The sequence below is a fragment of the Callorhinus ursinus genome, unplaced genomic scaffold (assembly GCF_003265705.2).
Source record: "Callorhinus ursinus isolate GAN/ISIS: 27379988/994484 unplaced genomic scaffold, GSC_fseal_2.0 scaffold18, whole genome shotgun sequence".
NCBI lineage: Eukaryota > Metazoa > Chordata > Mammalia > Carnivora > Otariidae > Callorhinus > Callorhinus ursinus.
The window spans coordinates 15,604,135-15,625,215 of NW_027397080.1; the positions used below are offsets into that span (position 1 = coordinate 15,604,135).

General features: G+C 45.4%; 1 protein-coding gene across 3 annotated transcripts in view; it reads left to right on the top strand.

Moving 5' to 3' along the window:
• The window catches only part of TAF12 (TATA-box binding protein associated factor 12), a 35,121-nt gene extending 18,799 nt beyond the window's left edge, over window positions 1–16,322 (top strand). For all 3 annotated transcript variants that reach the window (XM_025856838.2, XM_073903083.1, XM_073903084.1), the window contains 3 exons: window positions 7,651–7,765; window positions 14,105–14,193; window positions 15,846–16,322. In XM_025856838.2, the coding sequence (XP_025712623.1) occupies window positions 7,651–7,765; window positions 14,105–14,193; window positions 15,846–15,881 (240 nt within the window). In that variant the 3' untranslated portion in view covers window positions 15,882–16,322. The remainder of the gene's footprint in view (window positions 1–7,650; window positions 7,766–14,104; window positions 14,194–15,845) is intronic.
• The last annotated feature ends 4,759 nt before the right edge of the window (window positions 16,323–21,081 follow it).

A 21,081-nucleotide genomic window follows, 5' to 3' on the forward strand; every position in this document is an offset into this window, starting at 1 on the left:
ATGATGAGTCTGTGTCCCTGAGAGCTAATAGATAATAGTGGTTCAGAGCACAGACTTCAGAGGCAGACACATCTGAATTTGAATCTTGGCTCTGCCACTTACCAGCTTTGTAGCTGTGGACATGTCACTAAAGCTTTTTCAGACTCAGCTTCCTCTTGTGTTGGTAGGGTGTGGTATTATTTACCGATAGGGTTATTGTGAGGGTCCCATGGAATAACTTCTACAAATCACCTGGGAGAATGCCTACGCTTTATACGTAGCCGCTGCTGCTACTTTTGCTTGGTGGAAAGGGCTTAGTTTGCAGCTCATAGGCAATCACTTTCAACAGTTGTAGTTGTTTCTCTCATATTCCTCCATATTTCTAAGTAATACACTTAAACAGATATTCTTTGGTTTCTGTCTATTGACTTCCTGTAGATGACGATTTTGTTAAGCCACACACATGTCCATTCATGCTTTCCTTTCCCTCATTTTTCTAATATAGTTTCTGATTAATATATATATTTTAACGATTTTATTTATTTATTTGTCAGAGAGAGAGAGAGAGAGAACAAGCAGGGGAAGTGGCAGGCAGAGGGAGAAGCAGGCTCCCCACCGAGCAAGGAGCCTGATACGGGACTTGATCCCAGGACCCCGGGATCATGGCCTGAGCCGAAGGCAGTCACTTAACCAACTGAGCCACCCAGGCATCCCTTCAATATAGTTTTGTCACAACTTTTAAAAATAACTCAGAAATCAGTATTGACATTATTCTGATCAAGTACATATTGTTCACCACTGAACCAAGTCCTGTTTTGTACTACCTCCTGAAGGTGATAATTGACTTTTTTTTTTAAAGATTTTATTTATTTTATTTTATTATTTTTTAGAGATTTTATTTATTTGACAGAGACATAGCAAGAGAGGGAACACAAGCAGGGGGAGTGGGAGAGGGAGAAGAAAGGCCCAATGCAGGGCTCAATCCCAGGACCCTGGGATCATGACCTCAGTTGAAGGTAGACGCTTAATGACTGAGCCACCCAGGCGCCCCAAAGATTTTATTTTTTTAAGTAATCTCTATACCCAACATGGGACTTGAACTTACAACCCTGAGATCAAGAGTCGCACACTGTCCTGACTGAGCTAGCCAGACGCCCCTATAATTGACTTATTTTTATTTAGTTTTCTTTGTGCCATTTTTATTCTGGTTCTGCTATCAGCTCTGGTATACACCTATCAACATTGTTTTCCAAATGGAAAAATAATCTACAGATTTGGGTCCTCCCCTCCCTGACTCAGATTTCACTCTCAGAAACCTCCATCCTTTTAGGAGGGCGCATGATGTGATGAGCACTGGGTATTATATGCAACTGATAAATCATTGAACACTACATCTGAAACTAATTATGTACTATATGTTGGCTAATCAAATTTAAATAATAATAATAAAAAAAGAACCCTCCATCTTCTTCTGGTCTAATTAATTTTAGGCCCCTTGAACAAACCCCTCCTGGGTCTTCCTTTTGCTATTTTTTTCCTCTTTGGCTCTCTTGTTTCCTAGATCCCACATCCTCTTCTTTTTTTTTTAGTTGGACAGAGACACAGCGAGAGAGGGAACACGCAGGGGGAGTGGGAGAGGGAGAAGCAGGCTTCCTGCGGAGCAGGGAGTCCAATGTGGGGCTCGATCCCAGGATCCCGGGATCATGACCTGAGCCGAAGGCAGACGCTTAACGACTGAGCCCCCCAGGCGCCCCCCCACATCCTCTTCTTATTTACTCTCTTTTTTTGTTAGAGCACATTTTTTTTGCTGTTGTTACTGCCTACAAAAGGAGAGATGAGAAGCAAATATTTGAAAGTATCTTACATTCTAACCTCACAATTTTTAGTTTGCATGGGTTTAGAATTAGATTATAAAAAGATATATATTTTCATGGAGCCCCACGTTCGGCATGGAGCCTGCTTAAAAAAAGAAAGAAATCTCATGCTATTCTGATCCCAATTTTTTTAGAGTCTTCCTTTAATTCTGAATTTTCATATGAGTCTTAGTATGTATCTTTTTTTATTTGTTGTGCTGGGTTCCTGGAGCCTGCTTTTATTGTGGGGACTTGAGTGCCTCAATTCTGGGACGATTTTGTATATTTTAGGGTTTGGAGTTTCTTATTGTCTGTTTTGCCTTTGCTGAGGAATATGTAATGATGTAATTTCCCTAATGTAAAGGGAAAAGAAATACGTGTTACAAAAATAGTATAACTTCATTTTTATTTTTATTTTTATAACCAGAGGGAAAATATTTGCTCTCTTTGTGTATGTGTAGGGGAGTGTTTGAGGCAGCAGTTTTTTTGAGATATAATTCATATACCATAAAATTCACTCATTTGAAATCTACAGCTCAGTGGTTGTTAGTCTCTTCACAGAACTGTGCAACTCTCGACACATTTTTTTTTTAACATATATTATTAGTTTCAGAGGTAGAGTTTGGTGATTCATCAGTTGCATATAATACCCAGTGCTCATTACATCACGTGCCCTCCTTAATGTCCATCACCCAGTTACCCCATCCCCCCACCCACCTCCCCTCCAGCAACCCTCAGTTTGTTTTCTATAGTTAAGAGTCTCTTAGGGTTGGGGCGCCTGGGTGGCTCAGTCTTTAGGCGTCTGCCTTCAGCTCAGGTCATGATCCTGGAGTCCTGAGATCGAGCCCCGCCTTGGGCTCCCTACTTCTCAGGAAGCCTGCTTCTCCTTTTCCCACTCCCCCTGCTTGTGTTCGCTCTCTTGCTGTGTCTCTCTCTCTCTCTCTGTCAAATAAATAAATAAATAAATACAATTTTTTTTGAAGATTTTATTTATTTATTTGTCAGAGAGAGAGAGATCACGAGCAGGAGGAGGGGAAGAGGGAGAAGCAGGCTCCCTGCTGAGCAAGGAGCCCAATGTGGGACTTGATCCCAGGACCCTGAGATCATGACCTGAGCTGAAGGCAGAGGCTTAACCCACTGAGCCACCCAGGCATCCCAAATAAATAAAGAAAATCTTAAAAAGAAAAAAAAAAGTCTCTTAGGGTTTAACATAAGTCATTTTTAGAACATTTTCCTCACCCCTGAAAGAAACCCATACCTATTAGCAGTCACTCCCATTTTTTCCCAACCCCCAGTCCTTAAGCAACTAACTACTAATTTACTTTCCGTCTTTATAGATTGGCCTATTCTGGACATTTCAGATAAATAGAGTCATGATATGTGATGTTTGTGACTGCCTTCTTTCACTTCGTATAATGTTTTTAAAGTTCCTGTTGTAGGGGGTATGAGTATCTCATTTCTTTTTATGGCAGAATACTCTTCCATTGTATGGACATACTGTATTTTGTTTAACCATTCATCAGTTGATGGGTTGTATCCACTTTTTGGTTATTATGAATGATGTTGCTTGAACATTCACGTGTAAATTTTGTTTTTTTCTTTTTTTTTAATTCATGTATAAATTTTTGTGTGGAAATATGTTTTCATCTTTCTTGGTAATATACTTCGGAGTAGAAGTGCGGAGTCATGTGGTAACTATGTTCTTCCTTTGAGGAACTGCCCGTTTTTTCCAAAGTGCCACACCCTTTTACATTCCTACCAGCAATGTGTGCGATTTCCATTTTCTTATATTAGTTTTTTTTTTAAGATTTTATTTATTTATTTGACAGAGACACAGTGAGAGAGGGAACACAAGCAGGGGGAGTGGGAGAGGGAGAAGGAGCCTTCCCACTGAGCAGGAAGCCCGATGTGGGGCTTGATCCCAGGACCCTGGGATCATGACCTGAGCTGAAGGGAGATGCTTTACGAGTGAGCCACCCAGGTGCCCTCTTATATTAGTTTTTTGATAATTTCTTCTCAGTTTTTGCTCTTTCATTCTTTTTTATTTTTATTTTTTTTAAGATTTTATTTATTTATTTGACACAGAGAGACACAGTGAGAGAGGGAACACAAGCAGGGGTAGTGGGAGAGGGAGAAGCAGGCTTCCCGCTGAGCAGGGAGCCCGATGATGTGGCACTGGATCCCAGGACCCTGGGATCATGACCCCAGCTGAAGGCAGACACTTAACAACTGAGCCATCCAGATGCCCTCTTTTTTTTTTTTTTTTTTTAAGATTTATCTATTTATTTGAGAGACAGAGCATGCATGAGCAGGGGGAAGGGGCACAGGGAGAAAATATCCAAGCCGACTCCCACTGAGCACAGAGCCCGATGCAGGGCTCGATCATGAGATCAGGACCTGAGCCAAACGAATCCAAGAATTGGACTCTTAACCAACTGAGCCACCCAGACGCCCCATCTCTTTCATTTTGTAATGACGGTTGAATATTGAACCTTCTGTATTGATCCTCTTAGGTTTTTTTGTCTTTGCTCTCCTATTTTTCATTTCTTTGAAATTCTTTTTTTGTTGTTAAGATTTTATTTATTTATTTGTCAGAGAGAGAGAGCATAAGCAGGGAGAGCGGCAGGCAGAGGGAGAAGCAGCCTCCCCGCTGAGCAAGGAGCCTGATGCAGGACTTGATCCCTGGGATCATGACTGAGCTGAAGGCAAATGTTTAACCGACTGAGCCACCCAGGTGTCCCTCATTTCTTTGAAATTCTAAGTTCTATTTGCTAGGGAGATTTTCCTTAGTTTATCTTCTAAACCTATTTTAAGGTTTTTTGGGTTTTTTTTTTTTGACATAAAAATTTTAATGCCCAGGTTTTCTTGTTGACTAGCTTGCCCTTTTTTTTTTTTTTTTTTTTTTTTTTTTAAAGATTCTAGCTCAGGTCATGATCCTGGAGTCCCAGGATCGAGTCCCGCATCGGGCTCCCTGCTTGGCAGGGAGTCTGCTTCTCCCTCTGACCCTCCCCTCTCTCATGTGCTCTCTCTCAAATAAATAAATAAAATCTTAAAAAAAAAAAAAAGAATTGCACACGGTACTGACGGAGCCAGCCAGGTGCCCCTAATTGGTCCTTTTTATCCCCAAGCCACTCTGTTATTATTTTATGGTTGCAATATCTTTTCTTACCTTTCTCTCTGTGGAATTACATTTTTTGACATTTTCTTCTTTTCCCTGCATTATCTTAGTGTCTTCTGGGTCCCTTTTTTCTCCTTTGGTTTATTTTCTTTTTAGTGTTGGAGATTTTCTTCACATGTTTGGTGTTCTTGACTATATGTTCTTAAAGACTGAGCCACTAGAAAACTGATTTGAGGGGCGCCTGGGTGGCTCAGTCATTAAGTGACTGCCTTCGGCTTGGGTCATGATCCCAGGGTCCTGGGATCGAGCCCTGCGTTGGGCTCCCTGCTCAGCAAGTAGCCTGCTTCTCCTTCTCCCACTCCCCGTCCCCTGCTCCCCCTCTCGCTGTGTCTCTGTCAAATAAATAAAATCTTTAAAAAAAAATCTTTATTGTTAAAATAAACAAATAACTGATTTGAAGCAGAACTTACTGATGGGCTTCATTCAGTATTGTACTGGTAAATGTTTAGCAACCAACTCTGTGGAAAGAAAGACCCTAATTTTTAACATTTCATAATTTCTATGGTGTAAATATTCCCAATATGCTCTGTTTTAAGCTATCCACATGTTACTGAATTTAAGATTGTGAAGAAATGCATATAATCAATTGGCTTTTATGAGCTCCACTCAGCCAGTTTTAGCAAACCACTGGCTTCACTTCAGAATAATTTGTCCACAAGTCAGCCTTCTTTTAGGAGATTCTCTACATGTCAGCATCTGTAAGTCTTTTCTCTGGAGTTGTTTAGGATCTCCAGAGAAAAATCCTCCAGGCTCCTATCTGGAGGGTTTATCTCTAGCTTCTGACATTCTGGGAGAAAGGCAAGAGAGGGAGGCTGTGTCTGTCCCCTCCTTCTGCTGTGTCTGGTGTATTCTAATCCAGAGCCATGCCTATTCAGTTCCCGAGGGAATAAACCTACTGTGTGCTGGATCAGGTATGTGTGGGGAGGTCACTTGGCTGCTTTTGGAGTGTGGGGGCATGGGGGACTAGTCTGTATATAGACATGTAGTAATTTCTCAGTCTTTAGTTCCATGCCTCAGCCCAATATTCTGTGATAAACGGCACTTCCAGAACCTGGATCTTCTAGGAGTTGCAGGGGGTAAATCAGGTCAATTCTCATTGGTGTCCTTTCAGTAGGCACTTATGTTGTACCTTCCGTCTGCTATATCAGATCCCACTTTTCCTCTGTCATCTTTTTGGCAAAAATTTACTTTAGGGGCGCCTGGGTGGCTCAGTCGGTTAAGCATCTGCCTTCAGCTTGGGTCATGATCTCAGGGTCCTGGGATCGAGGCCCGCATCGGGCTCCCTGCTAGGCGGGAAGCCTGGTTCTCCCTCTACTGCTCCCCCTGCTTGTGCATGCTCTCTCTCCCTGTCAAATAAATAAATAAAATCTTTAAAAAAAAAATTTACTTTAAAATTGGATTCTCTTATCTTTTAAGTTTTTCTCTTCTGTTCTTATTGTCTTTGTGGATTTATATGTCTTTTTTTCCTTTACTGTTATTTTAGTGCATTTAGGGAAGGAGAAGAGGTCATTTTTGGAATTGATCTGCCGTGTTTAATCAGAAATCTCTCCATTAGGGGGTGCTTGGCTGACTCAGTTGGTAGAGCGTGCGACTCTTGGTCTTGGGGTAGTGAATTCAAGCCCCACATTGGGTAAAGACCTTACTTTTTCTTTCTTTTTAAGGTTTTATTCATTTATTTAAGAGAGATAGAATGTGCGAGAGAGAGAGCATAGGCAGGGAGGAGGGGCAGAGGAGATGGAGAAGCACGGAGCCGGATGCGGGGCTCAATCCCTGGACCCTGGGATCACGACCTGAGCCAAAGGCAGACGCCCAACCAACTGAGCCACCCAGGCGCCCCAAGAGCTTACTTTAAAAAGAGAGAGAGAGGGAGGGAGGGAGGGTCGGTCTCTCCATTAGATGGCATCCATTTGGTTTCATAGGAAAGATGACAATGCAATAATGGTCTAGCAGAATAAGTAATGTCTATCCATGGTTGTAATTTTATTTTATTTTTGTTCAGCAGAGGAAGCCATGGGGAACGAACTGACTGACGAAAATTCCAATTTTTTTCACGTAGATTTTTAGCTTCAGAATTCTGACTTTACTCTTCACATAGTCCAGGATAATTGATAATGAAGTGGAAAGAACCCAGGTTTTAGACATGGAACCTCAAAGTCAAATGCTGGGTCCACTGCTTAGTAGTTGCATGGCCATGAGTCAGCACCCTTCTGTATAGAAGGGGATAAAATCTATGCCCCACTTTTTTCACAGGATTAGTATAAGGACTTGGTGAGATTAATGGAAATAAAAATGCTTTAGGAGACTGTGAATGAGGAAGTATAATGATTCACTTTTGTTTTCCCACTTAATTCGGAAGAAAATATGAGGGTGAGGGATCGGGCTGGTTGATCCCTCTAGGTAGAAAGTACAGAGAATAACGTCCTCAGAAATGTGTGAGTTGCACTCAACCTGCTTAATGAGTTGATGTGTTTCTAGTGTTGTCCTCACTCCTCCTCATCCTCATCATAGTCCAGATGCTGATTCCAGGCCTTCTACCAGAAAGCCTAACTAAATACGTGATTCAAGCAGACACAGTTGTCCCAGCAACAGGAGCCTGTTCTGCCAGTGTCATGGTTACTCTCCCCCACTGTTGTCTCCCAGATGCTGCTGCAGATTGCTGATGATTTTATTGAGAGTGTGGTGACAGCGGCCTGCCAGCTTGCTCGGCATCGCAAGTCCAGCACCCTGGAGGTGAAAGATGTCCAGCTGCATCTAGGTATGTTGTCTCGTTTCTCCCTGAGGCATCCACACTGTTGCTCCTTCAGGACCACCAGGAACATGTAGTCAGAGGAACTTTCATGTCAGGATTAGACTTTTGGGCTCCGGCATAGATGTATTCATTCAATTAGCATCACATAGAGAAGAGAAATCCATCCATCGTCAGGAGAATAAGCCCAGGCATTGGGTTTGCCACTTTCTATCTGTATCACCTTATCCTTCCTCCTCACTTTCTCTTAGAGCCCGTTTTCTCATTTGTAAAGTAGAGATCATAATATCATCCTTACAGGGTGATCGTGAGAACTATGGGTTATATTTGTCAGGTGACTGGCTCAGGGCCTGGCACAAGGTAAGAGTTTCGTAAATGTAGCTCTTATGTCTCCACCATTTAGATAATGGTGTTTCTCTTCCAGTTTTTAGCTTATTTATCCATTTCCCCCCCAAAATTACAATCATAATGTACATATAATTTTGTATTCCATTTTTCTACTTACCAGACACTAAATTCAAGCTTGGGTTTTTCTGAGAGATACTTGCTAACATTGCTAACATCATCACTTGGGAAATGAATAAGCCCCCCTCTGCACTGGTTACAGTGTGCTCAAAAGAAAGTGAACAATCTTGTGAGTATGAAGATAATCAGGCCAACTGAATGAGACAGAAGAAATTAAGGGATTCAGTATAGATCAGCCCATGAGTAGTTACTGAAAGGCTTCCTTTCCGGTGACAGGAAGATACAGCTTGGGGAAGTGCTGGTAATCTTGGTGGAATAAGTAACATACTTCTGGTTCATGTTGCTGGTTTTAGTAACAGAGGACAGATATTCCAATTATCTGTTATTAGGTAACAAACTTAAAATGATAACAGTGGCTTAAAACAGTAACAATTGTTTATTTTGTTCATATGTCTGGGGGTTGACTGGGCTTAGCTAGGCAGTTTTGCGGAGGGTCTCTCATGTAATTAAAGTCAGGTGGTACCTAGGGCTGAGATTGTTTTGAAGGAAGATGTATTAGTCTCCTAGGGCTACTGTATAACAAAGTGCCACAAACTAGGTAGCTTAAAACAAAAAAATTTATTCTCTCACATTTCTGGAGGCCAAAAACCTAAAATCAAGGTATCAGGAGGGCCATGATCCCTCCAATGCTTCTATGAAGAATCCTTCCTCACCTTTTCCTAGCTGCTGGGGTGGCTAGCAATCCTTGGCATTATCTGCGTATAGTTGCATCACTCTGTCTATGCCTCTGTCTTCACGTGGCCTTCTCCCTTGTGTGTGTCCCTCTCTCTGTCTCTTCTCCTCTCATAGGATGCCAGTCATACAGGATTAAGGGCCCACCCTACTCCTGTATGACCTCATCTTAATTAATCGTATCTGCAATAACCCTATTTCCAGTATATGCTGAGGTACTGGGGGTTAAGACTTAAACATGTCTTTTTTGAGCAACACAGTTCAACCTATGACAGAGTTTCATCATGTCCAAGTCTGATATTGGGGCTAGAAACTCTCAAAAAGCTGGGATTCCAGGGGCGCCTGGGTGGCACAGTCAAAGTGTCAAAATCTTGGTTCTGGCTCAGGTTGTGATCTCAGGGTTGTGAGGTCGAGCCCCGAGTCAGGCTCAGTGAGGAGCCTGCTTAAGATTCTTGCTCCCTCTCCCTCTGCCCCTCCCGCTCGTGCTCTCTCTCTAAAATAAATGAATCTTAAAAAAAAAAAAAGAACAACCTGGGACTCCACAGGTCTCCCTCTCTCTGCAGTCTCTCAACACGGTCTCATCCTGTGCAGTCCCAGGATAGTTGGACTTCTTACGTGGTAGCTGAAGGCTCCCAGGATGTGTGTCCCATAACCACCTGGCAGAAATTGCACGGCCTTTACTAACGTAGTGTCTGAAGTCACACAGCATCATTCCTACTGAATTCTATTTTTTTTCCTAAAGATAGGTTTATGGATGGATGGATGTATTTATTTATTTATTGGGGGGGGGCATGCAAGCAGGGGGGGGGGGAGGGGGAGAGGGAGAAGGAGAGCAGCAGACTCCCCACTGAGCTCAGAGCCAACAACGCAGGGCTTGATCTTAAGACCCTGAGATCATGACCTGAGCCGAAATCAAGAGTCAGATGCTTTACTGACTGAATCACCCAGGCACCCCCTAAATTCTATTCTTTGAGGCTATAACAAAGATATGGCCAGGTTCAAGGGGAAGGAACATAGGCACCGCTTCTTCTTCTTTTTTTTTTCTTTTTAAGATTTTATTATTTATTTGACAGAAAGAGAGACAGCGAGAGCAGAAACACAAGCAGGGGGAGTGGGAGAGGGAGAAGCAGGCTTCCCACTGAGCAAGGAGCCTGATGTGGGGCTCGATCCCAGCACCCTGGGATCATGACCTGAGCTGAAGGCAGACGCTTAACCACTGAGCCACCCAGACGTCCCTAGGCTGCACTTCTTGAGGGGAGGCATGTAAGGGAATTTGCAGACATGTTTTAAAACCATCACAACGCAAATTGATAGAGACAGAAAGTAGAATGGTGGTGACAAGGGGCTGTGGGAGGGGAAATTGGGACTTATTTAATGTGTACAGAGTTTTTTTTGTTGTTGTTTTTTTAAAGATTTTATTTATTTATTTGAGACAGAGAGAATGAGAGAGAGAGAGAGCACATGGGGGGGAGGGTCAGAGGGAGAAGCAGACTCCCCACCGAGCAGGGAGCCCGATGCGGGACTCGATCCAGGGACTCCAGGATCATGACCTGAGCCGAAGGCAGTCGCCCAACCAACTGAGCCACCCAGGCGCCCCGAATGTGTACAGAGTTTTAATTTGAGATGATGAAAACGTTTTGGAGGTGGATAGTGGTAATGGTTGCAAACAGTGTGAACATGCTGAATGCGACCGAACTGTGTACTAAAAAATGGTTAAAATGGTAAATTTTATGTATATCTTGCCTCAAAAACCTCACACACAACAGATTATATTACTTTGAGAGTTTGGCATTCCTATTTTTAAATATTTTGTATTTTAATTATTGAAAATACAATTAGAATATTAGTTTATTCATTAAGAGTGAGAAGTAATTATCACCATAACAAGAATACTCAAAATTCTGCATGGCCAGAACAGCTTCTGTAGCAGGCCTAATGGAGGCTGAATCATAATCAGAAGATTGCTTAGGGGGTAAGGGATCGGAGCGTGTGGAATTAGGGAACCTGGTATTGAATGGCACCAGACCACCTAGGTCTGCTGCACACCACTCCCCCAACAAAGATAAGCTTGCCAATGGAGCTGTAAACTCTGGACACCACCTCTCTCCTGACAGACTGGGATGGATAGAGCTTCTACCCAATTTCCTATACTTGCATAATTGACTAACCTCCCCTTCTGATGGATAAAGTCTTGAGAAATATAGAAGTTCAATGACATAATGTACATGGAATGCTTTGTACAATGTTGCTTTATGCCACGCATTTTTTAAAAAAGATTTTATTTATTTATTTGACAGAAACATCAAGAGAGGGAACACAAGCAGGGGGAGTGGGAGAGGGAGAAGTAGGCTTCCCGTCGAGCAGGGAGCCCGATGTGGGGCTCGATCCCAGGACCCTGGGATCATGACCTGTGCCAAAGGCAGACGCTTAATGACTGAGCCACCCAGGCATCCCTATGCCACACATTTTTACTATACCTTTTAGTCACTAAATGATTGTTGTTGCTATTACATTAATATTATATAAAATATAAATACATGCACATTTAGGGATACCTGGGTGGCTCAGTCAAGTTAAGTGTCTGCCTTTGGCTCAGGTTGTGATCCTGGGGTCCAGGGAGCCTGCTTCACCTCTCCTGCTGCCCCTTCCCCCAGCTTGTGCTCTCTGTCGAATAAAATCTTAAAAAATAAATGCATATTTAAATATTTTGCTACACATATTTAATGTGTGTGCATTCTTGCCTGGTAGCTTTTTTTTTTAATTTAAAAAAATTTTTGTTTTTTTAAAGATTATTTATTTTAATTTTTTTAAAGATTTTATTCATTTATTTTGGAGAGAGAACAAGCAGGGAGAGGGAAAGGGAGAGACTCTCAAGCAGACCCCATGCTGAGTGAGGAGCCAGATGTGGGCTCGATCCCTTGACCCTGAAATCATGATCTCAGCTGAAACCAAGAGTTGGACACCTAATTAACTGAGCTACCCAGTGATCTGGGATTTATTTATTTATTTGAGAGAGAGCGAGCCAGGGGGAGGGGTAGAGAGAGAGGGAGAGAAACTCTTAAGTACACTCCCTGCTAAGTGCGGGGCCCAAGTCAGGGCTCAGTCCCACGACCTCGAGATCAGGACCTGAGCTGAAACCAAGAGATGGTTGCTCAACCGACTGTACCACTCAGGTGCCCCTAAGATTTTATTTTTTTATGTAATCTCTACACCTAATGTGGGGCTGGAACTCCAAACCCCAAGATCAAGAGTCTCATGCTCCACCAAGTGAGTCAGCCATGCACCCCACTACTCTCTTTCTTTAAAGAGACTTTGCAGATCCATATCCTGATGCTCTTTGTGTGGATTGTAAAGTTTAATTCCCAAAGAATGATCTCAGTGTCACTTTCAAGTACTGACAACAGATATTAGCAGAAGCCTTCAGCATTTTTATTTTCAAAGAAATATTGGAGGAGGGATACCTAGGTGGCTCAGTTGGTTGGGCGTCTGCCTTCTGCTCAGGTCATGATCCCGGGATCCTGGGATCAAGTCCCGCATCAGGCTCCTTGCTCAGTGGGGAGCCTGCTTCTCCCTCTGCCTGCCACTCTCCCCACTTGTGCTCTCTCTCTCTCTGACAAATAAATAAAATCTTTTTTTCTTTTTCTTAAGATTTTATTGATTTATTTGACAGAGAGAGAGACGAGAGAGGGAACACAAGCAGGGGGAGCGGGAGAGGGGAAAGCAGGCTTCCCACTGTGCAGGGAGCCGGATGTGAGGCTCGATCCCAGGACCCTGGGATCATGACCTGAGCCGAAGGCAGGCGCCTAACGACTGAGCCACCCAGGCACCCCTAAATAAAATCTTTAAAAAAAAAAAGACAAGGTGCCCAGGTGGCTCAGTCCTTAAGCGTCTGCTTTCGCCTCAGGTCATGATCCCTCCCGCATCGGGCTCCCCCGCTTGACAGGAAGCCTGTTCTCCCTCTTCCATTCCTCCTGCTTGTGTTCCCTCTCTTGCTGTGTCTCTCCCTGTCAAAAAAATAAATAAAATGTTTAAAAAAAAATATTGGAGGAGAGCTATATATAAAATTCTTCTAGAACCAAACATGAATCATTCATTCACCCAGTGGTTACTATACGTTAGACATGAAGTATAACTATAAAACCACTAATATTCAATTTAAGTAAGTGCTGTGCCTGGGGCAAAACAGATTTTTAAGTCTGTTTTCACTGCTTTCGGGGAGTGTGATAAACTATGTAACTCCTTTTGAGTAGACTTATTCCCTAAATAATCTTGTGTAAGTATAATTTTTTATATTGGGTATACTTAAAGTGCAACACACTTTTATTTGTAGCTTTGGGCCCATGTAGCTATGCCAATTACTGACAGAGTCGAATAAACAGAATCTCTGCCCTGTTGGAACTTCTGGTGACACTCTCACAGGGATGACATATCCACTGGCACCAGGACACAGGGCTGTGGTATGGACATACCATGCCTATATCCATATCTCTGTGCATTTATCCCAGGCTCTGGGATTGCACTTTGCCCTTGAATGCTCTCAACCACCCTATGAGGTGGTTATTACAGTTGTTACTACCATGTAAAAAATGAAGAAACTGAGACCCAGCGTCACCCAGCTCCACAGTGAAGCAGCAGAGCTGGGACTCAGCTCTTAACTCCTGAATACTAGGAATGCCTTTCTGTTCCTCCTCTTCCTTTGGGTTTGAGAGGGGTGACTTTGAACATAGGAGTTAGGACAACTGAAGGGGCACCTGGCTGACTCAGTCAGTGGAGTGTGCGACTCTTGATCTCGGCGTCATGAGTTCGAGCCCCACATTGGGCATGGAGCCTACTTAAAAAAAAGAGACAACTGAAGAAACAAAGGAATTTCCTCTTCTGTGGAACTGCATGGAAACCTTAGGGCTCAGTGCTCACAGCCTGGACTCAGTTACTCCTTTGTCTTTGCAAGAAGGTCGAATGGTGTCATTTAAAACCTTGGAGGCACCACATGTGATTCTCCATTTGTATTCCATAGACCCGTCTGCAGGGCCGCTGTTCATTACTACAGTTGATGGCTCAGATTAGTCCTCCCTGACCCTTGTCCGAGGGTCACACTGCACCTGATGCTGCCTTCGCTGCCCCCTTATCTCTGTGCTGGCCTCTTCCTTGCAGAACGCCAGTGGAACATGTGGATCCCAGGATTTGGCTCTGAAGAAATCCGACCCTACAAAAAGGCTTGCACCACAGAGGCCCACAAACAGGTGAGGAGCCATCAGAACCCCAGGGCAGGTGCAGTCAATCCCTTGAGCTGTCTCTGAGGGAGCGCACACAGCTATGGTCCCTGCACTTGTCACTCCCTCCGCACAGGAAGCTCTGCTCCCTGGACCAAAGATCAGCGAAGGCAAGAGGCAGCAGGGCTCTACCGGAGAATAGTCAGTTACTTCTGTGGTACTCTGCTGTTCCCACATGGGGTCTCAGTTTTTCCTGTCAACCCTGATGGGTGTCACTTAAAGCTGTTAATTATAGGTTCTTCTAATATGGACAGAACTCGCCCCATCCACATCTCCCTAATGAAATCTCTCTGCATTGTGGCTGATTGGAATGCTGTGTGTGGCCCTCTCACTAGAGGGCAGTTTAAAGAAAGGAGAGAGGGGCACCTGGGTGGCTCAGTCGTTAAGCGTCTGCCTTCAGCACAGGTCATGATCTCAGGGTCCTGGGATCGAGTTCCACGTTGGGCTCCTTGCCTGCTTCTCCCTCTGCCACTCCCCCTGCTTGTAGTCTTCCTCTCTCTCTCTCTGGCAAATAAATAAATAAAATCTTAAAAAAAAAGAAAGAAAAGAGAGATAGGCCGTACTTGTGCTGGAGGGTAGCACCCAGGCTGCTGTGCCAGGCCTTCTGGCCTCTGTCCCAACTTGCCCTTTGTTCTCTGTCCCTCTGACTGCAGACCTGAGGGGTCAGTACAAGAACCTAACTCCACTTCTGCTGTGCAACAAGTTGTCTCTCTCATTGGTCAGTCTAATAGCAATGATGGCTTCCTTTTAACAAAGGCTTAATTTAACTGGCTGCTCTGATTTGAAAAGTGGGCTTTTTCCAAGCTTGATGGGCACATTTGGGTGGTTCTGGCTGAGTGTCCCTTACTTGTCCATAGCCTGGATCTGTGGAGTGTGTATGTTTACAGACCTCACAGAGGAAGCCCTACAGGGAAGTCACCGATAGCCTGAATCAAAGGGCCACAGTATTCTTCAGAAAGGAGTCCCTTCAGACAGTGGATGGTCATTTTGGCTCTGTTTCCAAATTACTTACTTTTCAGCGCTCTCTGTCTCTCTCAGCAAGTATCATAATATTAGGACAGTGTCTTGGTCAAAAGAGTAAACAAAGCAAATCAGTAATTTGGCCAGTGGCTGGTAATAGTAAAATTTGAAACCCCCATGACCTGAATGTTTCCCTGATGGGTTGTGGTAGAAATTGTTAGTGTCCATTTCCTTCATTGTAGGTCATCAAGTGTGAAATGTCAGCTCGCTTTATGTGTAGCCACAGGCTTGGAACAGCCCCCTTCCCTATTTTCTTCATCCTCAGAGAGATTAGTCTGGGGGCCTGGAAACACACACTTGGATGGCCTGGCCCCTCAGTCCCCAGAAGACAAGAGCTGTCATCTTCTGGTTTTAACTTTTTTGCCATCTTGCTAACTTCCAGCAGTTTGGGTCTTTTGGTCAATGAAATGGATCCACTGGCCTATCTAAACATCTCTTGGGGCCCTGAAGACTGCTCTCAGGCTCAAAGGAGCCTGCTGAGCTGCCCTGTGAATGGAGGTTCCCCAGGGCTCTGGCTTGTGGTATAGACTGTGCCCCACATGGGTGACTGGGAAAGTTTCTGACTCTAAGCTGTGTAATTGGTTATTTCGCTCTCCTTTCAGAGAATGGCACTGATCCGGAAAACAACCAAGAAATAACACACGGGAAGGTCAGGGAATGGACAACAATGTATTTGGAGATACTTGAGCTGAGACCTCAGCCATCTCATCCTTGGATTTTTTTTTTAATGCTTTACAGAGAAGCATATATTTTTTATTAACAGTGCAGCAATATCTATAATGACTGAGAGGATCTGCCAAAAGAATAAAGCCTCCTACCCCAACTTCCAGTCCCTTTTCCCTGCCGTCTCAAAGAGGAACGATGTATCTTCCAGAGAAGATTTTATTTGTGGTTTATTATATAAGTGATTGAATATGGGACAAAGCATTATGGTCTTGTTTGGTGAGACAGTATTAGCAGGATTTGTAGAGGTTTGTGTTTCTTCTCCCTTCCCCTTTTCCCTGTACTTTGTAATGTCAGTGTTTATATGAATATGACTTTCATTTGCTTTTCCAGAATAAAGAAGTTATTAATCGAAAGACAGGGTACATGGCTTACAGCCTTTGAAAGGCAAGAGGGAGTTAAGAGGACAAGGAAGGCTGGATGTAGCTCTCTGTCAGCAGGTGGCAGCACCATTATTCATTTCTGTGAGGAGAAAAAACGCAGGAATTTTTCTATTATTTTACTCCAAGGAAGGCCATACCATGAGTAGGAGTTTGAGTCCAGTTTCTCTGCCATAAGAATGGGGCAGAGTGACCTTCTCTCATGAACCCCAAACTGAAGAGGCATCCTGGTTTTGGCAAAACATTTTTTGACCCGCTCTTCTGGAACTCCTGGAGTTCATCCTTGGCCCTAAGAAAGGATGGCAGTAACCTGGGGAAAGGCCCATCTGTGCAGGTGCCTTGTCTGTTCTTAGTTGTTGATATCCCTGATCCTGGTACTTTCACCATCATGCAGAGGAAACCAGGCCCCTAAGAACTCAGGGTCATGACCTTCAGTGGCACCTAGCATCATCCCGTCCTGAGCCCAGCATAGCCCTTGTGGATTGTGAGGGTTCCTTGGGCTTCAGAGGGCCTGGCTGTTCCATCCAGGGGTCACCAGCATGGGCACATCGTCCTTGCCCTGCTTTTCACTCCCTCCCACTCGGAATTTGAGCCCAGAACCCTTCTCTTCAAGCCTCGTAGATCTCTTGAGGCTGTGCTGATGTTCCTGTTGCTCTTGGCCAAGGTGCGCACCCAGAGAGGCAGCCAGCTTCTCGCCTTCCTCCGGCATCAGCTGTGCTCAGGCACCAAGTCTCTCTGTGGCCTACCACCAGAAAGAGGATGTTGAAGGGTTTCACTTTTTCCAGAACCTTCCAATGCCACTGGGTGACACTCTCAAAGGATGTTCTTTTGGTGATATCAGACAGCAAAAGGCCTGCTGAATTCTGATAGTAGGAACAAGTCACTGACCTTGACAGCCAAGAAGGAATCCAGAATTAGTTTTGAATCCTCCATTGAGGACAAAAAGGGACAAAGGAATTGGGGCAGTTTAATGGAAAGAGCTGGGGGAGAGTCCACCCTGTGACAGGTAAGTGGCTTCATCTATCTTGAGTCTTGTCCTACCTGTATGTGGAGGGGCTGTTCATTCAGCAAGTGTTTATAAGCTGGGCCTGGGCTTGGGCCTGGGCCTGGGCCTGGGCTGGGCAGTGGGCTATACTGATGAATAAAAAACACGGGGATGGGTGCCTGGGTGGCTCAGTCGTTAAGCGTCTGCCTTCGGCTCAGGTCATGGTCCCAGGGTCCTGGGATCGAGTCCCACATCGGGCTCCCTGCTCGGCAGGAAGCCTGCTTCTCCCCCTCCCGCTCCCCCCTGCTTGTGTTCCCTCTCTCGCTGTGTCTCTCTCTAATAAATAAATAAAATCTTTAAAAAAAACACAGGGAGCAGCCCTGCCATAGGGTGAGTGAAAAACTGCCTCTGTGTCTGGGGTGCCTGGATGGCTCAGTCAGTTAAGCCTCTGACTCTTAATTTCGGCTCAGGTCGTGATCTCCAGGTCCTGGGATTGGCCCTGCGTGGGGCTTGGCACTCAGTGTGAAGTCAGCTTGAGATTTTCTTTCCCTCTGCCCCTCTCCCCGCTTGCACGTGCTCGCTGTCTTTCTGGAATAAATGGATACATATTTTAAAAAACAAACCTGCCTCTGTGCCTAGGGCTGCAAAGGAGAGCAAGCAAAGGCTGGTGTGTGTGTGTGTGTGTGTGTGTGTGTGTGTGTGTGTGTAGGGACAGGCTTCAGAGGCTGGTTGTGTGTGTGTAGGGACAGGCTTCAGAGGCTGGTGTGTGTGTGTAGGGACAGGCTTCAGAGGCTGGTGTGTGTGTGTCTGTCTGTCTGTCTTGCAGGAGTGGGAGGGTGTAGTGTAGGCAACTAGGTAACCCACCAGGCTGGCCTTGTGCTTCCCATTCCTCCTCAGCCTGAGCAATACCTTTTTTATTTTTTTAAAGATTAATTTATTTGAGAGAGAGAAAGCGGGGGGAGAGGGCGAGAGAAACTCAAGTAGACTCTCTGCTGAGCTCAGAGCCCAACGTGGGGCTTGATCTCACAACCCTGAGATCATGACCTGGGCTGAAACCAAGAGTCAGATGCTCAACCAACTGAGCCACCCAGGCACCCCTGAGTAATACCTTTCTTAATTGTTAGACATTTTAGGGCTATCAGAAAGACTCCATCTGGTAAGAGGATTCTGGTGCTAAAAACAGGCATATAAACAAAAAGTTCGAAAACTGTGCAGGTGCTAGGGACCAGTGGAGTTTCAGGTGGTGGACTGATGTGACTGGGTTTACATGTTAAAAGCCTTGCTCTGGCTGCCAGCATGGAGAATGGAGTTGGAAACAGGCAGGAGAAGAGCCAACCAAGAAGGTGCTGTGGTTAATTTGGACTAAAAGGAATATGGCATGCGAGGTTTTCCTGAGAAAGTACTAACCAAAAGATAGAAGTAGAGGGTGGTTGCAACAACACGGGTGAGTTTTGGACACAGAAGGAGCCATCTGGAACCACAAAGCCATCCTGAAAAGTCTCCTGTGCCTGCATGAGGGGAAGCAGGGAGGAGGAGGCCTGATGTGGACTGAAGCCTTACAGTTACCTCCAGTTAGAAAAGGCCCCAGCGCCACCCAGCGCAGCCCCATATCTTACAGGTAAGAACATCAAGATCTGGAGAGGTCATTATGTCCTGTCTGAGGTCCCTGGGCAGGCCAGGACTCAGAGCTGTGCTCTTGGTCCATTGTCCATCCTTATGGGGGCCCTGGCCTCAAAGCGCTAGTCTAGTGGGGCAACAGAGGGTGAAATCTCCAGGTGCCCTGAAGGCCTGGAGAAGGAATTGATACAGCCGGTTGGGCCAAGCCTTGAAGGATGACCAGAATTTTGACAGAGATGGAGGAAGGACATTCCAGACAAGGGAACCACACATGAAAGACCCAGAAGGAGCTTGTTAGCAGAAGGAGCTTAACACTTACTGGGCACTTAACACACAGCATTCTATTTAATCCTCTAACAAAGCTGTGGGGTAGGAATTATTCTTATTTTACCATGAAGACCAAGGCTCAGAGGTAGAGGACAGGGGCTGGGCTCCCACCCAGACATCTTCAGCTCCAGGCTGTGTATGGAGGGCAGGATGGGTCTTCTGTCTTTACCCACTAAGTTTCAGTGGCTCCCAGAATGGGCAGTGTCTTCCGAAAGGCTCCCATGGGTGGCAGACTGGCTCTGTGCCTTCAAAAGGGCAAAAGTCAAGGATCCAGGCCTGGGAGCCTGACCTCGAAGCTGCTGTGGCTGGAGGGTTGAGTCAGGGTGCTGCTTTGGAGAGGAAGTTTTGCTTGCTCAGACTAGTCTAGGGATAGACCTGAAGGGACTATTCTGGAACTTCACTCTTAGTACAGAAGCAGAACCCAGTTCACGTCTCCAGAAGCAGGACATGATCTTTAAGAACTTTTGTTATTTCCCCACAGTGTTTACTTTGGTAGTCTCTGTTCCGTTACAGCGATGAATAAAACGCTCAGGGGGAAAAGGGAACTTCCATTTTGTGAATTCTTACTGTGTGACCAGCACTGCCTTTGATTTCTCATTAAATCCTTTCTAAAACCCTGTGTGAGTTAGGTATTAGTATCCTCATTTTCCAGAGGAGTCCACTGAGGCTTGCAGAGATGAAGTGAGTTGACCGGGGTCCCACAGTTACACATGGTGGAGCTGGGAGTCAAACCCAGGCTTGACTGCAAAGCCCACCGTAATGTAGGCAGCTGGGATGATGCTGTGGTTAAGAAGTGATACTTACCTGAGTGCGGCAAGCCAGTCTGGTCACCCGGGAGAGGGGAGAGGGCTGGGGCCATCCAGTGGAAGAAGCACATGCAAAGCCCAGGGCTGCAGGTGGTTCGCAATTTGTCAGGGCCAAGGCGGGGGAGAGGCATCACGTACTAGCTCCGGAAGGGCCAGGACTTTGAATTCTAGGAGGGGAATAGCCACGTCAAATATACTTTAAAAACTTCCCTCTGGGGCGCTGTGGATGCTGAATCAACAGGGGACATCCTACAGGCCTCAAGAGGGGCGGCACAATCTCCACTAGAGACCGCAGGGCCTGAACTGTGACAGCAATGGCACTCAGGGCAGGGGAGCAGGGGAGCGGAGGCTGCTTCTGAGCGGCTGTGGGAGGCACGACTCAGCTGGCAGGTGGGTCTGCCCCCCTCCACTGCTCTTGTCTGCTTTTCCTCTTAGCCAGTGGGCTGGGCAGGGCTGTCTCCTGCTGCTGCCAGAATCCGACCCATCAAAGCCACTTGTAGCCTCCAGAGGGTTTGCCACACAGCAAGGGGCTTGTGAGCGTGGGACTGGAGCCCCGAGGCACGAGGTAGGACCTTCTGGGCCTGGCCTGAGGCCGGTGGACGAGGCCTGGGTTCACCAGCTGAGCCACATCAGTTTCCCATCCTGGACTTCCTGTCTGTGAAATGGACAAGCTGAGCCCCACCTCACAGGTTTGCTTCGGGGATAATAATAAGCCACAGAATGAGCCCACAATGCATGAGCTTACGTGTGTGGTAGGAATTCACATAATATTTCATTTAATCCTCACAACAACCTTGTGAGACAGAAACTACTGTTCTCCCCATTTTACAGATGGGAAACTGAGGCTGAGGAGCGTTAGAGATGTATGGCTGCGGCCTGCTGAACAGTCCTCAAAGGAGGCAGCTGGGGACAGTGGGCAACATCTTCTTGGAGATGGACCCAGCCTTGGGAGGGCCTGGGCTCAGGCCAGTCCTCCAGTGCCCAGCCAGGATTTGGGCAG